We start from the raw sequence: 17922 nt of genomic DNA, 5'->3' as shown, positions 1-17922 counted from the left end.
CTTAAGGAAAATATCTAAGTTTTGGACAGAACCAAGGTATTGTATGGCCCTCGGACTCAAACCTATGGGGAAACCAACTACTTAAAAAGCTAAGTTTTGGACAGAATCAAAGTATTGTATGGTCCTCGGACTCAAACCTATGGAGAAACCAACTACTTAAAAAGCTAAGTTTTGGACAGAACCAAGGTATTGTATGGTCCTTGGACTCAAACCTATGGGGAAACCAACTACTTAATGAAAATATATAAGTTTTGGACAGAACCAAGGTATTGTATGGTCCTCGGACTCAAACCTATGGAGAAACCAACTACTTAAAAGAAACCTAAGTTTTGGACGAACCAAAGTATTGTATGGTCCTCGAACTCAAACCTATGAGGAAACCAACTACTTAATGAAAATATCTAAGTTTTGGACAGAACCAAGGTATTGCATGGTCCTCGGACTCAAACCTATGGGGAAACCAACTACTTAAAAGAAATCAGGATGCCAAGTTGGTCCTAACAACACACATGACATCTCGGATGATGCCTATATCTCCACTGAAGCAGGTTCAGACACGAGTTCAATGCCCTATGGGTGCGGGTGAGCTAGCATTCCGAAACGTGATCCTAAATATATCATATGCACAACCATTCATACATATTAAGATAACTAGTTCAAAAATCATAAGGTCCGTAACAATAGTAAGTATCGACGAGGGCAACTAACATGTAACCCAAAGGAAAAAGGAAGAAAAGAATTTCATATATGTGTTCAACAGGTTCAACTATAAGCAAACTATAAAGTTTTCAAAATAAAAGGGAAACTAGGTAATAATTAAACTAAAAACAAATACGGAGGTTGGCCGAGGCTTCTACTTCTTCAATTTTGTGTCGGCCACATCTTGGGAAGGTAGAGCAGGACTAGTTTCGGCGCCTTGGAGGACAGCCCCTTCTGGGGAAGGCTGAGCAGGATTGGTGTAGGTTCTCTTGGGGACCTCAGCGAGGGGAATTGCCTGCAGAGGTTGGGCAAGGATGGTTGGCTCCTCGGCACCAGGAATCTGAGCACTGACCGTCGGCTCGGCACCTTCCTTGGGCATCTCGGGATTCAGACCTCCAGGTGCTTCCATCGCATCAAGAGGCTCTTCTCCATCGGTCGACTCGCCGGAGGGGACGATGATTTGAACAGCTTTTGACTGAACAGCACTAGCCTCCTGTGGATCGCGCATAGCCTCGGAGCTGGCGGAGGCAGTCTCGCGGATGGCTGGAGGGTAAAATATGCTCTCCTCCTTCCACAGGCCGGACGAAGCCTCCACCCCAGCTTGTTTGAGGGCCTTTTCCCAAACCTGAGAGCAGTATAGCCTGCATACACTCGGGATTTGAGCTTTAAGGGAGGCTTGGGTTTCAGCTACTCCCGCTTTGTAACCCTCCTCCTCGGCCTTGTCCCTAGCAGCTTCGGCCTCATTTCTGGTAAATTCAGCCACCTGCTTAGCCCTCACGGCTTCATCCCGGGCAAACTCTGCCACACCCTTAGCATTCTCTGCCCTGATCAGTTTCTTCTTCAAGTCACTGATCTGCTCCTTAGCTATCTGCAATTGATCCTTGACATCGAGTAGGCGTTTTGTCTGCTCCTTGACTTGCTTTTGGGCGCTAGTCAAACCCGCCAAGGCACTATCCCTGTTTCGGGTAGCATTTCTCAAGTCCTCCCTAGCCTTCGCGAGATCAGTCTCGGATACTTTGAGGGTCCGCGCAGCATCTATGCGTTTGGTGCGTTCATCCTTGGCGGCCTTACTCTGCCCCTTCACTTCATCCTCCATCCTATAGGTGGCCTGGATAGCCTGCCAATTGAGACAAGTATATTATGACTGAAAATCTAGGAGCCGGAATTGACAGAGCCTTAAGTTTCAAGAGTCTTACCATACCTAGATACCTCTTCATGCTAAGGAAAACCTCCTGCATCCTCATGTTCTTTAACTCTTCCACGTCAGTAGGAAGCAGCATGGTTCTCCCTAATGCGTTAGCCACATAACCGCCATCGCCGTCTCCAAGGTCCCTCATGGACGCGGTTTCCAGCAATGGCTCCCCGTGGAGCATTGGGGCAGGAAGCCAGGCGCTTGGCGCTGATTGGGCTTCGATCCTCTTCCCCTTACTTTGGGTGGATTGAGCTTCGGTCTCTTTACCCTTACTTTGGTGCCCAATCTTAAATTTTTTAACACGTGGGGCTTCATCCCTCTCCTTAGAGGATTGGGATTTTCCCCCATCCATGGGTTCCTTACCATTTGGGCTCCTCTTTCTCTTTGAGTCAGTGGGCTCCGGCTGAGGAGGCAGAGTTGATTGGGGAGGAGCAGGAAGTTTGGGATGGGGAGATTGTGGCTGCGATTTAGCAGAGGAAGACCTAGTCTGCACGGGCTGAGGCTGAGACGGGGGAGGCGGAGCATTGGATTGCGGCCTTCCCTGTGCACCTTTCCCCGGCTGGCCCTCAAGGAAGTCGAACAGGCTAGCCGGGGGTTTTCTCTTAAGACCCATCTCGGCTCGGAAGGATGTTCCCACTGACAATAGTTCCGCTTCGGACAAGTCTGGGTCACCTAGATCGCCAGAAGGATCCTCGGATGGGTCGGCTTGATCAAATGCCCCAAAACCCTCCTCGGACGGACCCAAATTATCTTCGTCCTCCGCTGCGCGATGAAGTGACGAAGAGCCCACCAATGGGATGCCCTCAGGTACAAGAGATCCTTTGGAGACCAAAAACCCTTGTTCAACTATGGTAATTTTTGAAAGCCGAGGACGATTAGTGCTAATCACGTGCTTTGGGTCGGCAAACGACTTCTGAACGAGAGTGTACCCTAAGATTTTGTGAGCAGCTCTGACTTGACCATCCTCTTCATTTACAAAAACTGCCGCTTGGAGAACAATTTCCAAATCAACCCGGTTAATCAGATGAAAATGTTGGTGAAAGGCGTTTGGATCTGCAAAAAAAAAAAAAAAAACAACATGTACATGGTTAGTAATCGAACCGCGTCAAGTTGAAACGGCGCATTGGCACCCTTCTACTCTCTATACCCCACCTGGTTCTCCCTCCACCATCGGGCATGGAAGGCCATCATGTCATTCCCCGGAGACGATAATAAAGTCTTTGTTCAACTCCTTGTTTGAGTCAGGGAGGCACTGGATTAGCCGAACCCTATCGTCTCTCGTCTTCATGTAGTAGGATTTGCCCTTCAAGTTTTGGAGATTGTAGCACCAATTTACGTCATGAAGGGTTGGTCTTAGCCCCATTTTCTCGTTTAAGGCATCCACGCAACCCAGAATCCTAAACACATTGGCAGAGCACTGGGTGGGAGCTAATCGGAAATGCCTAAGGTAACTCTTCATTACTGGTTCCATGGGGATTCTCATCCCCCCCTCTACGAAGGCGAGAATGGGAATTACCACCTCGCCCGTCTTTCTCAGAAGATGCCACTTTCCCATCTTACAGTGCCTCAAACTCACGTTGGGGGGAATCCTATAATTGGCGATGAACTTTTCCATCGCCTCTTCGGTGTCAACCAATTTTCTCAATCTCAATTTAACCATCTCTAAGAGTTACTAAGCAAACTCAGTGGATGACGGGAGAAGGAAAGGAACAAGAGAAAAATAAACCCAGAAAAGAAAAAGCACAAGTTAATGAAGGTAGAGAACTTACAAAAAAGAGGAAAGGTGCCTCGGACAGGCTTTTTGTGCTGGAGATAGACTTGAATGTGGATGAAAGTTTGGATGAACCCAGGGTATACGCGCTAGAACTCTTAAGTGCAAAAGTGAAGAGACAAATCAGTTCCAAATATCATTTATACCTCCCACTAAAAGTAATTGCACGAATTTTCCCGCCCATAAAGGTAAGGAAATCTCCACCGTTAGATCTCCATCGCACCGTTGAACGTGGGAAGCACAAAGCCGTTCGTATTTAATGAGGACACATTTCACCTTCCAAAGGCTCTAAGAACGTGTCTCGGGCAGACGAAGAGTCTCAGGAACCGATAGGTGACAAGGATTGACAAGCCTTGACAGACGCCTGGTGTCATCAAAACCCTCCTATCCGTCCGAGGAGCCAGATAGCAGGATTTTAAGGGGCTATTGTGGGGTTAGAGAACTTACGACCCGACCCACTTTCCATTAAGGCCCAGGGCCCGTGCCGAGAAGGGTAGCTGCCGAGGACGAGTAGGGAAAGACCAAATAGCCTATAGAAGCAGTCGAGGATGACCCTGTCCTCGGCATCCCAAAACTCCAAAAAGAAGAGCGACATGTCGTCAAAGGCAACCTCCAAGGTGCCCCCAAAAGATAAAGTGAGTAGAACGGGTCCTACATGGGGGAACGGAGTGGGAGTGGTTCAAGGGAAAGACGTCACCTCCGCATTAAATGCGCCCACAAACGTCTTGGCCATACTGATGGGAAAAGACCCCTAAACAGTGCAGCTTCGATTATTGCAACTAACATAAAGTAGGGGGAACCGGCTGACGGGACAGGTACTCGAATAGATATCTGCCTGATCAACAGATGGAGGGTCAGGATCAACCGAGAAAGGTTATATAATGTAAAGGCTTATGCACCAACAGAAAGGAGAAAAAAGGCCAAGAACCAAAGCCTCCCAGACCGTCTTGAGGAGAAAGACTCCTCGAGCGAACATGGTCTACTTTTGTATGAACACCATGACTAACCACCGTTCGGTGACTAAGGCCTAGCCTTTCAAACTCATGCTCTACAAGCCTTTTTACGTGCAAACCCAATATCATTTTGTGGTCGTTACAAATTGAGTCCTTACAATATATATATAAAGCCTATTTAAGGTGAGATATGAAGTTACATATACTATCATCAGGAGCGGACGCCATAGGTTGAAACTCTTTAAAAAAAAAAAAACTCAATTGTACTATTTTACATCTTACCTTTTATTTATTTTTTATTCTAATTTGACTTTTAACCGTTTGTTAAAATACTATGTCGTTCTTAACTAGTATTTTTGGAATGATCAATTTTGAATTAAATACCTATCAAAAAAAAAAAATTTGAATTAAATGGCAAGGATAGTTTTGAAATCATAAAGTCTATTATATAATTAGACTTACAACGTTTGGAGTTTTATCTAACTTTGTTGTTTTTTATTTTTACGATTTCAAAGAATCAAATGGTCACATTTACCTTATATATTTATCAACAAAATTTTCAATTTTTAGTAGAACACAATAATTATTATCTAAAGAGACGCTTCAAACTTGACAACAATACCTATGCTATAGCGCCTATCTAGAAGCACCCATTCCTTGATTGAATTGGCTATTATCTGAAAAACATATAAAATTTGTAAAACATGCAACACAGAGAGGGTGAACCTCACAATAACTCAAAGTCTAAAGCATTTTTTTGCCATTAAATTTTTAGGGTTATTTTTATATTGGGCTCTTTATATTTCAAAATGTTTATTTTGGCCACTTGTTTTTTATTTATTTTTTTCATATTAGCCATGATATTTCTATTAGTTTATTTGGTGTTCTATCTTTATTTATTTATTTTTAATTTATACAAGATAGAAATTCTACTCTAACCTAATTTAAGTGTATATGTGTGTGAGGCCACTTGTGTTTGATTATGGTTTTTCATATTAGCCATGATATTCATTTCTATTAGTTTATTCGATGGTCTACCTTTCTTTCTTCCTTTTTTTTTTTTTATTTAAAAAAAAAAAAACAAGATAGAAATTCTACTCTAGTCAAATCTAAGTGTATATGTGTGTGAAACTCTATCCTGAAGACTTGAACCTCAACCCTTGCCCCTCACACCCCATAAGCATTTATACTTGTGAAGTGATTATCGCATCAACGATATGCGATGGTATGGTCTATCAGTCTATGATATGTTTTTCTAACTACAATAATGATACACAACATTTTAGAGCTAGTATTTAATGAAATCATTAAACATGAAAGTTAACGTTTAGATTATTAAAAATATGGATGACAGCCAACGGGGGCTTGGCTCAGCTGGGTATGGTTCGTTCGCTCTGCCTAACGCGCTCAGGTTCGATTCCCGCTACCAGCAGGAGTCCGTTGGTGGATATCACATTCCTAAGTGTGTGTGCTTTGCCCGGGGGTTTAATATAACCATAAACACTCCCATTTTTTCTTTCTCAAAAAAAAAAAAAAAATGGATGACAATGAAAATGAAATCAAATATGAAAGGTTAATTAAATGAAAATTGAAATTTTGAAATTTAAAGAGTCAAAATGAAAACAATTTCAAACTTTAAGGGCTAAACATATGCTTTGTAGTCAAACTCAAAAGATAAGAAGTCTAATTAAGGAAATATATAGAATTACGTATACTTAAAGTAACTCAATTGGACTATTTTACACCTTACTTTTTTTTTTTTTTTTTTTTAAATTCTAATTTGAATTTTAATGGTTTGCTCGTTGAGTTCGAATTTGGTAATGATGGGGTATTAAACCCATATTTTACGTCTTCCAATAAGAAATTGTCACATCAGCCTTTTTACTTAAAACTTTATATATCTTACCATGCTTAATAACATTTCAATAAACTCATAGTTGGGTTGGATTTTTAGATGGGTATTAGAATTGATTGGGTATTTTAGCTATTCTTTAATATTTGATATGATGATGTGGCATATTGAGATTGGAGGGTGTAAAACTTGGGTTTTACAGCAATATCAATGGTTTTATTTTAGCTTTCAACACAATAAAATAATATAAACAACACAATAAAATAATACATTCACTATAATAAAATAATATATTCATTACAAAGTAGTGTGAATATATGAACACAATATTATATTTAATATAAAGTAATGTGAACAAGTAATTTAATAATATATATATATTTTTTACCAATGAGCTACCGTGCACATCCACTTTTTGGCTGTGCACGAAGTTGCGATTGGATTTATTCATTAAAAAGAATCGATTCAATACATTTATTATGTACCCATATGTGTTATATTGGATTTGAATTAGGTTTCAGATCAATTTATATTAATTGACTGCCTCGATTATGTTGTTCCTGGCAAATGACACTATTTTTTGCTTCCACTGTTCCAATAAATATAAATTTAGATATATAACCACCTAATGCCCTAAGAAAATTATATATTATATAAACTATAAATTATACAGCTAACTGTGGAGCCAAATTATTTGGCTTTGGCTCCACCAATGTAGTCATAAATTTGTATTTGGTGGTGCTAAAAATAGCAATATATCTTTTTAGCACCATCAATACTGATGTTCTTAGTAGAGTTAAAGGTATAATTTTTGGCTCTCGAATATTAAAAAATATATTTCATTTGTTCTCTTATTATTATAATGATTATTTCCTTTTAGTTGTAGTTGTGGTCGTTGTTTATTGTAGTGGATATATTATTTTATTGTATTATTTATATTATTTTAATGTGTTAAATGCCAAAATAAAATCATTAATGTTAGATATTTTGTAAAGTATGATGGTAAAATAGGTAAAATAGCTGTTTGCAATGCCAAAAACTAAGGGGCCATTTGGTAACATTATTTGTATTTTTTTAAAATATGTGTGGGTGAATTAGTATATATGAAAATGTGTGTAATATTGTTTAAAAATTGAAAACATTTGATTAAACACAGGTACAAAACAAGCCGAAAATTTTTTGGCATCACATGTCTTATCAAATAAATAAAGTGATTTTTCTATATAAAGTTAGAATATATGTTTTTTTTTTTTTTTAATTATAAAAAGGATCAATCCTATGAGGGGGAATAGTAGAAATTTGTGATTGTTCTATTTGAAAAAAAAAAACCTCCATAAAACTTGGGGAACTCGCCGGAAACGTCATTTCTTACGCTCCAATTGGTCGTCCCATAAGTCAAGGCCCACGTTTTCCACATCAAACCTGGCTGCCAATAATCGCGAGTACTCCACAATTCCCCATTGCTGCGAAATTTCGGATTTCCCAAACGCCCCTATTTAAATCTCCACTTTCCCAACACATCACTTTCCCAATTTTTTTTTCCTACTAGTAGTCCTCGTCACGACATTTAAAACCTAAAACTTACTTTTTATTTTTTTAATCGAAACCAAAACTTACTTAACTATTTTTTTATTTCCTTTTCCCTCCACTTGCTAATTATTAATACACAATTTAAACATACAATTTGTTACTATACATTTAAAGGATGTGCTGTCAATGCAGAGGTTCTAACTTTCACCCACTACATTATCGGTTCACAAGAAATCTAAAATGTTATATGGGTAGGGAGTAAAATAGTTTACCTTTCTTTTTATTTCTACCAACCAAAATAAGATCTTTGTGGTTTCAGAAACTGTTTTCGTTCATTTTATAGTTCAAAATTTTATATTTAGTAATACTAGAGATACTATAATTTTGCTACAAAATCTTATAAATTGAGGTGTTATCAATAAAAAAAAAAACAATTCAAACATTTATATTTATTAGTGATTGAAATTCACTAATTACATTATTTTTACATAAGTTTGTAAACTTCATATAAAGTAAAACTTGCAGTATTCTTAATATTTTCCTTTTATTTTCCTAATCTAATGTGTACATACTTCCACATAATTTACTCTCTATTTTAAAAACAGTCTATCTTGTCCATTTAATGATTCATGAATTATACATCTTAAAATTTGAAAAATTTAACGGATGTCTTAAAGATATTAGTTTAAGAACGGTTTTAGAAACTTCTTATAGGAAAAAAGAGTGACTAAAGTTTTTCGTAACTTTTTATATTTTTAATAAAAATAATATTAAAATAACTCAAAAAATAATGCCAACTTCTTATAGGAAAAAAGAGTGACTAAAGTTTTTCGTAACTTTTTATATTTTTAATAAAAATAATATTAAAATAACTCAAAAAATAATGCCCTAAGCGCTTCCGTTATCGGTCTCCTGTAACCAAAAAAAAAAAAAAAAAACAAAACAAAAAAGAGAGTAAAAAAAAAAAAAAAAAAAACCGAGTGCTTAACTGCTACTGGTACTAACAGTTAACACCTAAGCCATAGTTCCCCTATATATACACACAATTACACACACCCACACACCTAAACCCATAGTCCTCTGCAAAACTCGAAGTCGTTTCCGTCACCTTTTTTTCTCTCTGAGAGGAAAAAAAAAAAGCAAAAGCAATAAAGCATAGACATTTTTATAGACTCGGAGATTCCAAAGAGACTCTGTGTATGTGTTTGTGTTTGGGTTTGTGTTTGTGTCTGTGTCTGTGTCTGTGTGTGTGTGAGAGAGAGAAAATGCAGGGGACAGTGGGGCCACTTGGTGCCACATAAGGACCCTGAGTGAGAGATCCCTTTTGATTATTATTATTGTAGCTATATACTAGCGGCGAGATGGGTGGGTTGAGTCCGACGATAGTGGCGGCGGTGGGCGGCGGAGGAGGAGGCGGAAATAGTGGTGGCGGTGGTGGTGGTGGTGCGAATGGTGCGAGCAGTAGCAACAGCTGCTGTGACATGAGCTTGAGGTGTTGGTGTAGGTGGCGTTGTAGAGACCACCAACACCAGCACCTTCGTTTGTTGTTCTCCTCTGCCTTTGTTTTCTTCTTTGGTTGTTTTGTGTTGTACGGATCGGTGGCTACTCTCTATGCCTGGCTTGCTTTCACACCCGGGGTCCATGGCTTGGCTCAGTCTGAGTCTAGTTCGTCTCTTGGATGCCTTCAAGACAATGAGGGTTCTTGGTCGGTTGGTGTTTTCTATGGTGACTCTCCCTTTTCTCTCAAACCCATCGAAAAGGTACCTTTCCTTGCCTATATTTTTCTTTTTCTTTTTTTCATTTTGAAAAAAAAAAAAAGGTTTTCTTTGGTGGATTTTGAGAAATGGGTTTTTGTTGTTTTTGAGAATTATGTTTGATTAGTGATTTTATTTTGTTTTATGGGTTTTTTTGGGGTTTTTGTGTGTTTCATGGCCTTGCCTCTCTGTATTTTTCTTTTTCATTTTTTAAAAAAGAAGATGATTTATTTGCTGGATTTACTTATTTTAGAAATGGGTTTTTATTTTAAAAAAAAAAAAAAAAAAAATCTTGATGTTATTTTGTTTGATGGGTTTTGGGTTTCATTGCCTATTTTTTTTGACTTTTTCAAATTTTTATCTAAATTTTTTTTTGGGTGGATTTTCTTGTTTTTGAGAAATGGGTTAAAAAATTGTGTTTGATTGTAGAGTTTGCTTCGTTTGGTGGGTTTTGGAGTTTCATTGCCTCTCTCTTTTGCTATTCTTCATTTAAAAAAAAAAAAAAAAAAAAAAAAAAATCAATTTTTGGTGGTTTTTCTTGTTTTTGAAAGATGGGCTTTAGTTCTTCTTCAAAATTCTGTTTGGTTATTGAGGTTATTTCGTTTGGTGGGTTTTGGGAATTTTGTGATGTGGGTGAGACTATTATGAGAGTGTTGGATTTCAGAATTTGTGTTAAAGAGTGGGGTCTGAAATTGGGTGCAGGCGAATGTGTGGAAGGATGAGGTTGCAGCATGGCCAGTGGCGAACCCTGTGGTGACTTGTGCTTCTGTTTCTGATGCTGGTTATCCTAGCAATTTTGTTGCTGATCCTTTTCTTTATGAACAGGTACAATTTCTTCCTGTTCTGTGATTTTGAAATTTTATATTTTTTTTTCCATTTTGGATCTCCATGTTGTTGGTGTTCTTTTCTTTGTGGTGGTATTGTTCATTTCCTGTGTTTTTTTGTAAATGAATTGGTTGTTGTATAATATAACACGCAAAGTTGATGAATGTTTGTTTAGTATTTAAAGGCTAATGAAGGGTACAGAAACAAATTCTAGAATTTTAAGTTGCTGAATTCTTGTGTGCGTTCTTAACAGAATATGTCACGGTTCTTTCTCTCTTAAGTTGATGTGATTTTTTGAAGCTTTACTATTTGAATTCAAGTAGTAAAGAAGTTTGCCCAACCATATGGCCGGCCTTAACTAATATGTTGAGGATTCATAGCTTTGTTTGTTGTTGTGCTATTTTAATTCATATTAGCTTGTGATATGTGGTCCCTATTAATGGGTAATTTGTTTTTCTTAGTTGACGAGAGGAATTTATTATTAGGTTATTCTGTCAGATGTTTTTGTTTTTATCTTACCATTTGAAAGTTTGGTGAAGTTCACGGGGCTTTGTTACAAAAAGCAGTGTAACAGTTGCTCTTCATGGTGAAAGATTTTCAGTGTTTGTGTAGTGGTTCACATGATATCTGTGTTTTTGTTGGCTCTTAAAATTGTTGAAGGCCAAAAGGTTGCAGCTCAGTTGGTGGATTCTGAGACTTTCTTCAACTGAAGGTTGACTAGGACTTAGTTTTGTAAAATTTTTGGAGTTGTGATGCTTTGTTTTTTTGATAAGGGATTTGTGATGTTTTGTTATTCTTGGGTCTACCGAAACAAGATAAAATGATGAGAAAATAATTCAAAAAAATTTCCAGAGGGAGAAGGGGAATAACATGATGTGTGATTTACCCAGCGGAGGCCTCTTTAATTTGAAATCAATAATTCTGAGTATAAGAGTCTTCTTGTAAATATTTGTTTTTTTCTTAGAAAAAAATTACAGTGCCTCTCTTTTGTATGAACTTTTCTAGTGTTGTGTATATTTAATGTTTTATCTATTTTTCTGAGTAGAAAAAGTTGATGGATTTGTTATTTTCTGCCATTCTTATGGTTATCATCCTTGTTTGGTTATTTTGTCTGTGTTTGGTGGATTTTGCATTGAAATCACTAAGCATCTTCAAATGGTTTGAAATAGATGGATGTTGTGTTGTCAATTTCCATATAGAATGGATGCCCCAACTGAAATTTTTCCTGATTATGGAAAATGAAATGTTCAACTTGTCACAGAAGGAATAAAACATATGCAGAAATGGGTAGTGGGCAATGGAAAGGGGAATTGGTAGTATGTGCAAAAAAGCAGTTCATTGAGGAATATTGTTTGTAAATGTTTAAAGGAGATATTTTGATTCACTCAAGATGGTTAAATAAATTACTAGGAGGGGGGGGGGGGGGGGGGGGGAGAGAACGTACTCTACCAAAGATGGTATGTAGGTCATGCCAACATCATGTAGGCAATTTAAATTCCATAATAGAGGCACCATAATAACGTGTGTAATTTATTAGATTAAGAACCTAAAATCAACCTTCTGGAAGAAGAGTGAACTGTATGACTAAAATTAGAGTATTGGTGAAGAAAATTCATATTTCTAAGTCCTGCTTTATGAGGCATTCCTGGACAATCTAGATGGTTCATACAGATAATGTTGAAGCCAAATAAATTCTGTGGCCTTACAGTTCAAGAGGTGTTTTTTTTTGACTCTGCAATTAAAATTAAGCAATCTGATAATAAAAGTCTGTTCATTTATTTTGCGAGTCCATCTAAGTAATTCTGTGGTCCATGCTGCTGACATAAAGCATGACCAAAACGTTTCTTTTTCTTTTCGTTTCTTTTTTTTCTTTCTTTTTTCAAAAAAATCAACCTTTCTTTCTTTACTGCTTAATATTGACCAAGTTAAATAATTATGTTGATTTAGGATTCTCTTTTATGGTCAATAATTAAATACATGGAGAATACAGTGTTGTCCCTTTCCCTCTGGCAGGCTTCCATGCAAGACAGTTGTGCTTGGAATGGATTCTTTACAAATAATTAGGCTTTAGATAACAAAATATAAGTCAAGTTCTAGTATGGTTGTACTTTGGAGAACCTTTATTCTTTTGAAAGAATAGCCAAATATATATATATATATATAGAGGATTAGGTTCAAGTTACAACTGGTGTAACTCTAAGTAATGTTACATCACCCAATAACTTGTTATAGAATTTATATTTTGAAAATCCCACCATTGAATTACATGTTCTATATGTTCTTAACATTCATGCCAATTTTCATGTCAATTGGATGTTATTTACCATTCGATTCATAAGCTCATCTTTTATGCATTATTTTAAACTACAAAAACTTGAATTTAATCAATTGATTGATGACATGACTATTAATCTTTGATCACATTGAAATTTTGCAAACATGGAGTATATATAAAGATAATGTAATCAAACGGTGGATTTGTCAAAATTTGCATCTAATTAAAAATATTGAGTGGTAACATTGTTTAGAGTTACACCAGGTGTAACTTGAACCCAACCCATATAATACACACACACACACACACATATATATATATATATTAATTTAGCAAAATCTTCCCTCCCAACACCCCCCCCCCTCTGTTTTCTGTAAGTAGCTATGGAGAGGGGTTCAAGGGATACCGCGGTGGTTCCAGCACCTCTTGTGGTGCTTGGGCACTGGGGTTTGAACCCCAACAGCCCCTTTCCCCTAATTAACTATCCAAAAGGAAAAAGCCAAAAGCTCTCTTGAGTAAATGGCTTTTGATGGAGAGTGGATAAAAGGACAACTGATTATTTTTTTGGGACACTACATCCTTTTGAAAGACCCAATAAAATATAATTTTTCGGTATTTAATGGGATCTTTTTGCTTGTCTTAATAACAGATTTAGGGCGGATGAAAGGACAATTGATTATTTTTTTTGTTGTACAACTTGCTTTTTTTTTTTTTAATAGTAAAAGTGCAGCTCACTTAAAGAATTGACAATGAATAAATTCTTTTCTTACAGGTTAGAAACTTGCAATTTTAAAAACTCCAAAAACTTTCTAGTAGCTTTTAAAAGATGAATATGAACTTTAAATAAGTGGCGAGTTTTTGTATATTTCATCAGTCATACGCTGAATGAAGAAACTACTAAACAGTTTTGGAAATTGAAATGGTGTAATTGTTACATTAAAATAATGATACCCAAAGGTATAAACCTATTTTTCATTAAGCTATTTCTCTTTCTTATGAATATTCTAATTGGCGTTCATAATTTTTTAAATAGATTGTTAGTTTTAGAAGGTTATATTGATACCAGCTCTAAGTTTAGATCATACTTTGTTCCCTTTAGACTTAACAATGGGGGAGGAAGAAAGCCCAAGTAAGTTGGGATTAGTGTTTGAAAATAAAATGCTTGTTTTGTTATACATACATGTATAAGAAAAATATGCATTTTTTGGGGGCTGTGTATGGACTTATTTGATATAACATTTTTTGTTTTAGATGTTCAAATAGTGATTCCCCCCCCCCCCCCCCCCCCTACTTAAGAACATCATTGTTGTTAGGCTTTTTTGGCCATAATAGTTGCTTGGAATATTTGCAGTTATTAGGCCTTTAGCACCATAATAAAAACGTATTTGATACTTATCCAAAAAAATGTATTTGAAAAACCAGTATGTGATGTGTCTCTTGTGTCACACTAAACTCGAATAGAGCAGATGCATTAATTTTTGGGAAGAAGTTACAGGAGTGTTCTCCCAGTTGATTCGGAGACTGCTACTAGAGTTATCATACTTCTCTTTTCTCTCTCTGCATATCTTTATGATTATATATATTTTAATGCACATCTTTGTGCTTGATTTTGAATATTTTGCTCTTGAGTTTTCTAGGATGTGAATTTCTTTGTTGTTTTTAGGGAAATTAACTTAAACGTCGTGTTCAATTGTTCTGGCATCACGTTTCAGGGAGATACGCTCTACCTCTTCTATGAAACTAAGAATCCAATGACTATGCAAGGAGACATTGGAGTCTCAAAAAGTACTGATAAGGGAGCAACATGGCAACAATTGGGCATTGCCCTGAATGAGGACTGGCATCTGTCTTATCCATATGTCTTCAATTACCTTGGCCAAGTAAGATTTCACTGTCTTCTTTGCACACTCACATATACACATCAAACAATTACTTAAACAACCTTATAACATTGTTGCGCACCACCTGCGGGCTAAAATATGGACTAATTAAATAAGCTTCACATTAACATGTCAAATTCCTTTAAAATCTGATTATCCAAAAACACTAGATGGGTGCTTTGGAAGTCCTTTAGATAGTTTAAAAGTCACATGCTCAAGGTCCGGTAATTATCATTTGGGGCCAGAAAATTCTTCAGAATTGGCTATCAAATGGTAGGCATCAATGCCTCACATGTGAAGTCTAATGCTTACAGTTACAGCCTCTTGTATGGGGGTATAAATGCAGATCTAATAGTTCCCTGACCCAAAGATTTCAGTTAAGGATTTTTACATTGATTTCATTGCTTCATTCTTTATTTTTTCCCACAGATTTATATGATGCCTGAGAGCAGTAAAAGAGGGGAACTTCGTCTTTACCGTGCACTCAATTTTCCTTTGCAATGGACACTGGAGAAGGTCATCATGAAGAAGCCACTTGTTGATGCCTTAATCATCAAATTTGATGGGAAGTATTGGCTTTTTGGTTCAGATCACAGTGGTTTTGGTGCCAGCAAGAATGGACAGCTGGAGATCTGGTATAGCAGCTCACCTCTTGGTCCTTGGAAACCACACAAGAAGAACCCTATCTATAATGTTGACAAGAGCTTGGGGGCTCGAAATGGAGGGAGACCATTTTTCTACGAAGGAAACCTTTATCGAATTGGTCAAGACTGTGGTGAAACATATGGGAGAGCAGTGCGCATCTTCAATGTAGAAGTTCTTACAGAAAATGAATATAAAGAAGTTGAAGTGCCCTTGCCCTTAGGCTTAATAGAGCCTAATAAAGGCCGTAATTCTTGGAATGGTGGTCGCTATCATCATCTTGATGTACAGCAGCTAAGTTCTGGGGAGTGGATTGCAGTTATGGATGGGGACCGTGTACCTTCAGGAGATCCGGTCCAGCGATTTATTCTTGGTTGTGCTTCAGTTGCAGTTGTTGCTGTACTTGTTCTACTGCTTGGTGTGCTACTTGGTGCTGTGAAGTGCATTATCCCCCTGAACTGGTGCATTCACAACTCGGGAAAGAGAAGCGATGCTTTCTTGGCTTGGGAAAGATCAAATCAGTTTTCTTCCAAAGTGAGACGGTTTTGCAGTCGCTTAAATAGAGTACCTTCATTTCTCCGAGGATGGATAAAACCTAATACCTATACTGGAAAACTGGTTATCGTAATAATATTTGTGGTTGGAGTTGCACTAATGTGCACAGGGGTTAAATATATTTTTGGGGGCAATGGTGCTGAAGAAGCTTACTTGTGGAAAGGTCACTACTCGCAGTTCACGTTATTAACAATGACATATGACGCCAGACTTTGGAATCTGAAGATGTATGTGAAGCATTACTCAAGGTGTTCTTCAGTGCGAGAAATTGTTGTGGTGTGGAACAAGGGGATACCTCCCGAATTGAGTGATCTAGACTCAGCAGTGCCAGTTAGGATCAGAGTAGAGAAAGAAAACTCGTTGAATAATCGGTTCAAAATAGATCCCGAGATAAAAACCCGTGCTGTTCTTGAGCTTGATGATGACATTATGATGACTTGTGATGATATTGAGCGGGGTTTTAGGGTATGGCGTCAGCACCCAGATCGTATTGTTGGGTTCTACCCCCGGCTTATTGATGGAAGCCCATTGAAGTATAGGGGTGAGAAATATGCCCGAAGACAAAAAGGGTATAACATGATTCTTACTGGGGCAGCTTTCATTGATAGTCAAGTAGCTTTCAGGAGATATTGGAGTGAGGAAGCGGAGCAAGCCAGGGAACTGGTGGATAGGTATTTCAATTGTGAGGATGTGCTACTAAATTACTTGTATGCCAATGCAAGCTCATCTAAGACTGTAGAATATGTAAAACCAGCATGGGCAATAGATACATCAAAGTTGTCTGGTGCAGCAATCAGCCGAAACACAAAAGTGCATTACAAGGTAAGAAGCAACTGTCTTTTGAAATTTTCGGAGATGTATGGTAGTTTGGCTGGCCATAAGTGGGAATTTGATGGGAGGAAGGATGGTTGGGATTTATAGCGACAAGAGAATTTTAACAGCAACTCACTGACTTCCATTTTGTTCTTCCTTTATTCTCATTTGGTATCATTTTTGTTGTTCCTGTCCATACTTCCCCCTGTTGTGAATTAGTTCGGGGAACTTTAGGTATCGATAACTTATGTCTGCAAAATGTATATTGGTTTTGCTTTGGCTTTTTAAATTTAGCCGTCTTAGTTTTTAGTTTTGAGAAAATGGTCAAATATGAGTTCATTGGAAAATATGTTTATCTTCAATCTTTCCATTGGGACATGGGAATCATGGCAAGTTTTGTAATAGTGTAATATTCATGTCTGAGAAGATAAAATTGTTGTAGGATTGGTTTGCAAGTACATGAAATGAAAGATTTTAATTAGGGGTGTTAATGACTCGAGTTGGTTTGGGATTTAATCAATCAATCCTCCACTTGAACCGACTCCGTGAGTTGGGAACTTTCTCGCAGGACAGTGACAGATTGATTGGTTGATATTGTTCTAAACTCACTTTTGATTTCATAGTCGGAGTTCAGGTTGCCTTGCTCAATGAGTTGGTAGTGATGGATCTGTTAGTGGGGGAGAGAGAGAGATGGGAAGAGAGAGATAATAAGGGTCAGGGTTTGGGAGGTGAAAATAAATTTCTTACACCCAGTTGAAAACCCTTTTTTTTTTTTTTTAGGATTTAAATATGTGCTTATTGAATGGCAGTTGAAATTATCTGGATGGGTTGAGTTGGTCCAATCTTCTTGAGTTGGTTTTTTGTGGATTGATGGGATGGTATAGGTTTTAATATTTTTGAAGTTTGGATTGGGTTAACAAAATTTTAAAACCGAGTTACTCGACCCTACACACATTATCAATAGTTTGAAAAATATGTCTTTTCTTGAATTTATTAGTAGTTTGATTTATTTTGGATTTTGGAACAAAATGTAAATTTTTTAGTAGAATTATTTTAAAATTTAGTTGGATGAAATTGGAATATTAAAGTCAAATTATGTAAGTTTTAATCATCTATTGAATGAAAACATTTGAGAAAAATAAAATAAAATCGACAAAATAGCCTAAACTTGACAATCCAAT

The 17922-nt window shown here is 37.3% G+C and overlaps 1 protein-coding gene across 1 annotated transcript; it reads left to right on the top strand.

The window, feature by feature from the left end:
• The first annotated feature begins 9051 nt into the window (after positions 1 to 9051).
• LOC126722953 (glucosamine inositolphosphorylceramide transferase 1) lies at positions 9052 to 17232 on the top strand. The gene is made up of 4 exons (XM_050426118.1): positions 9052 to 9757; positions 10454 to 10576; positions 14564 to 14731; positions 15161 to 17232. The coding sequence occupies exons 1-4, from the start codon at positions 9359 to 9361 to the stop codon at positions 16847 to 16849; spliced, it is 2379 nt and encodes a 792-aa protein (XP_050282075.1). The 5' UTR covers positions 9052 to 9358; the 3' UTR covers positions 16850 to 17232.
• The last annotated feature ends 690 nt before the right edge of the window (positions 17233 to 17922 follow it).

This window comes from Quercus robur, chromosome 4 (assembly GCF_932294415.1).
Source record: "Quercus robur chromosome 4, dhQueRobu3.1, whole genome shotgun sequence".
Classification (NCBI taxonomy): domain Eukaryota; kingdom Viridiplantae; phylum Streptophyta; class Magnoliopsida; order Fagales; family Fagaceae; genus Quercus; species Quercus robur.
Note: the sequence above shows the minus strand (reverse complement) of the source record. Positions and strands in the feature narration are given on the sequence as shown.

What these genes read in the sequence shown, in the direction of transcription:
- LOC126722953 (XM_050426118.1), top strand. Translation starts at nt 9,359, where the DNA reads ATGGGTGGGTTGAGTCCGACGATAGTGGCGGCGGTGGGCGGCGGAGGA. An exon ending in CTCTCAAACCCATCGAAAAG is followed by an intron (nt 9,758 to 10,453) that starts GTACCTTTCCTT and finishes AATTGGGTGCAG; the next exon opens with GCGAATGTGTGGAAGGATGA. An exon ending in TCTTCAATTACCTTGGCCAA is followed by an intron (nt 14,732 to 15,160) that starts GTAAGATTTCAC and finishes TTTTTCCCACAG; the next exon opens with ATTTATATGATGCCTGAGAG.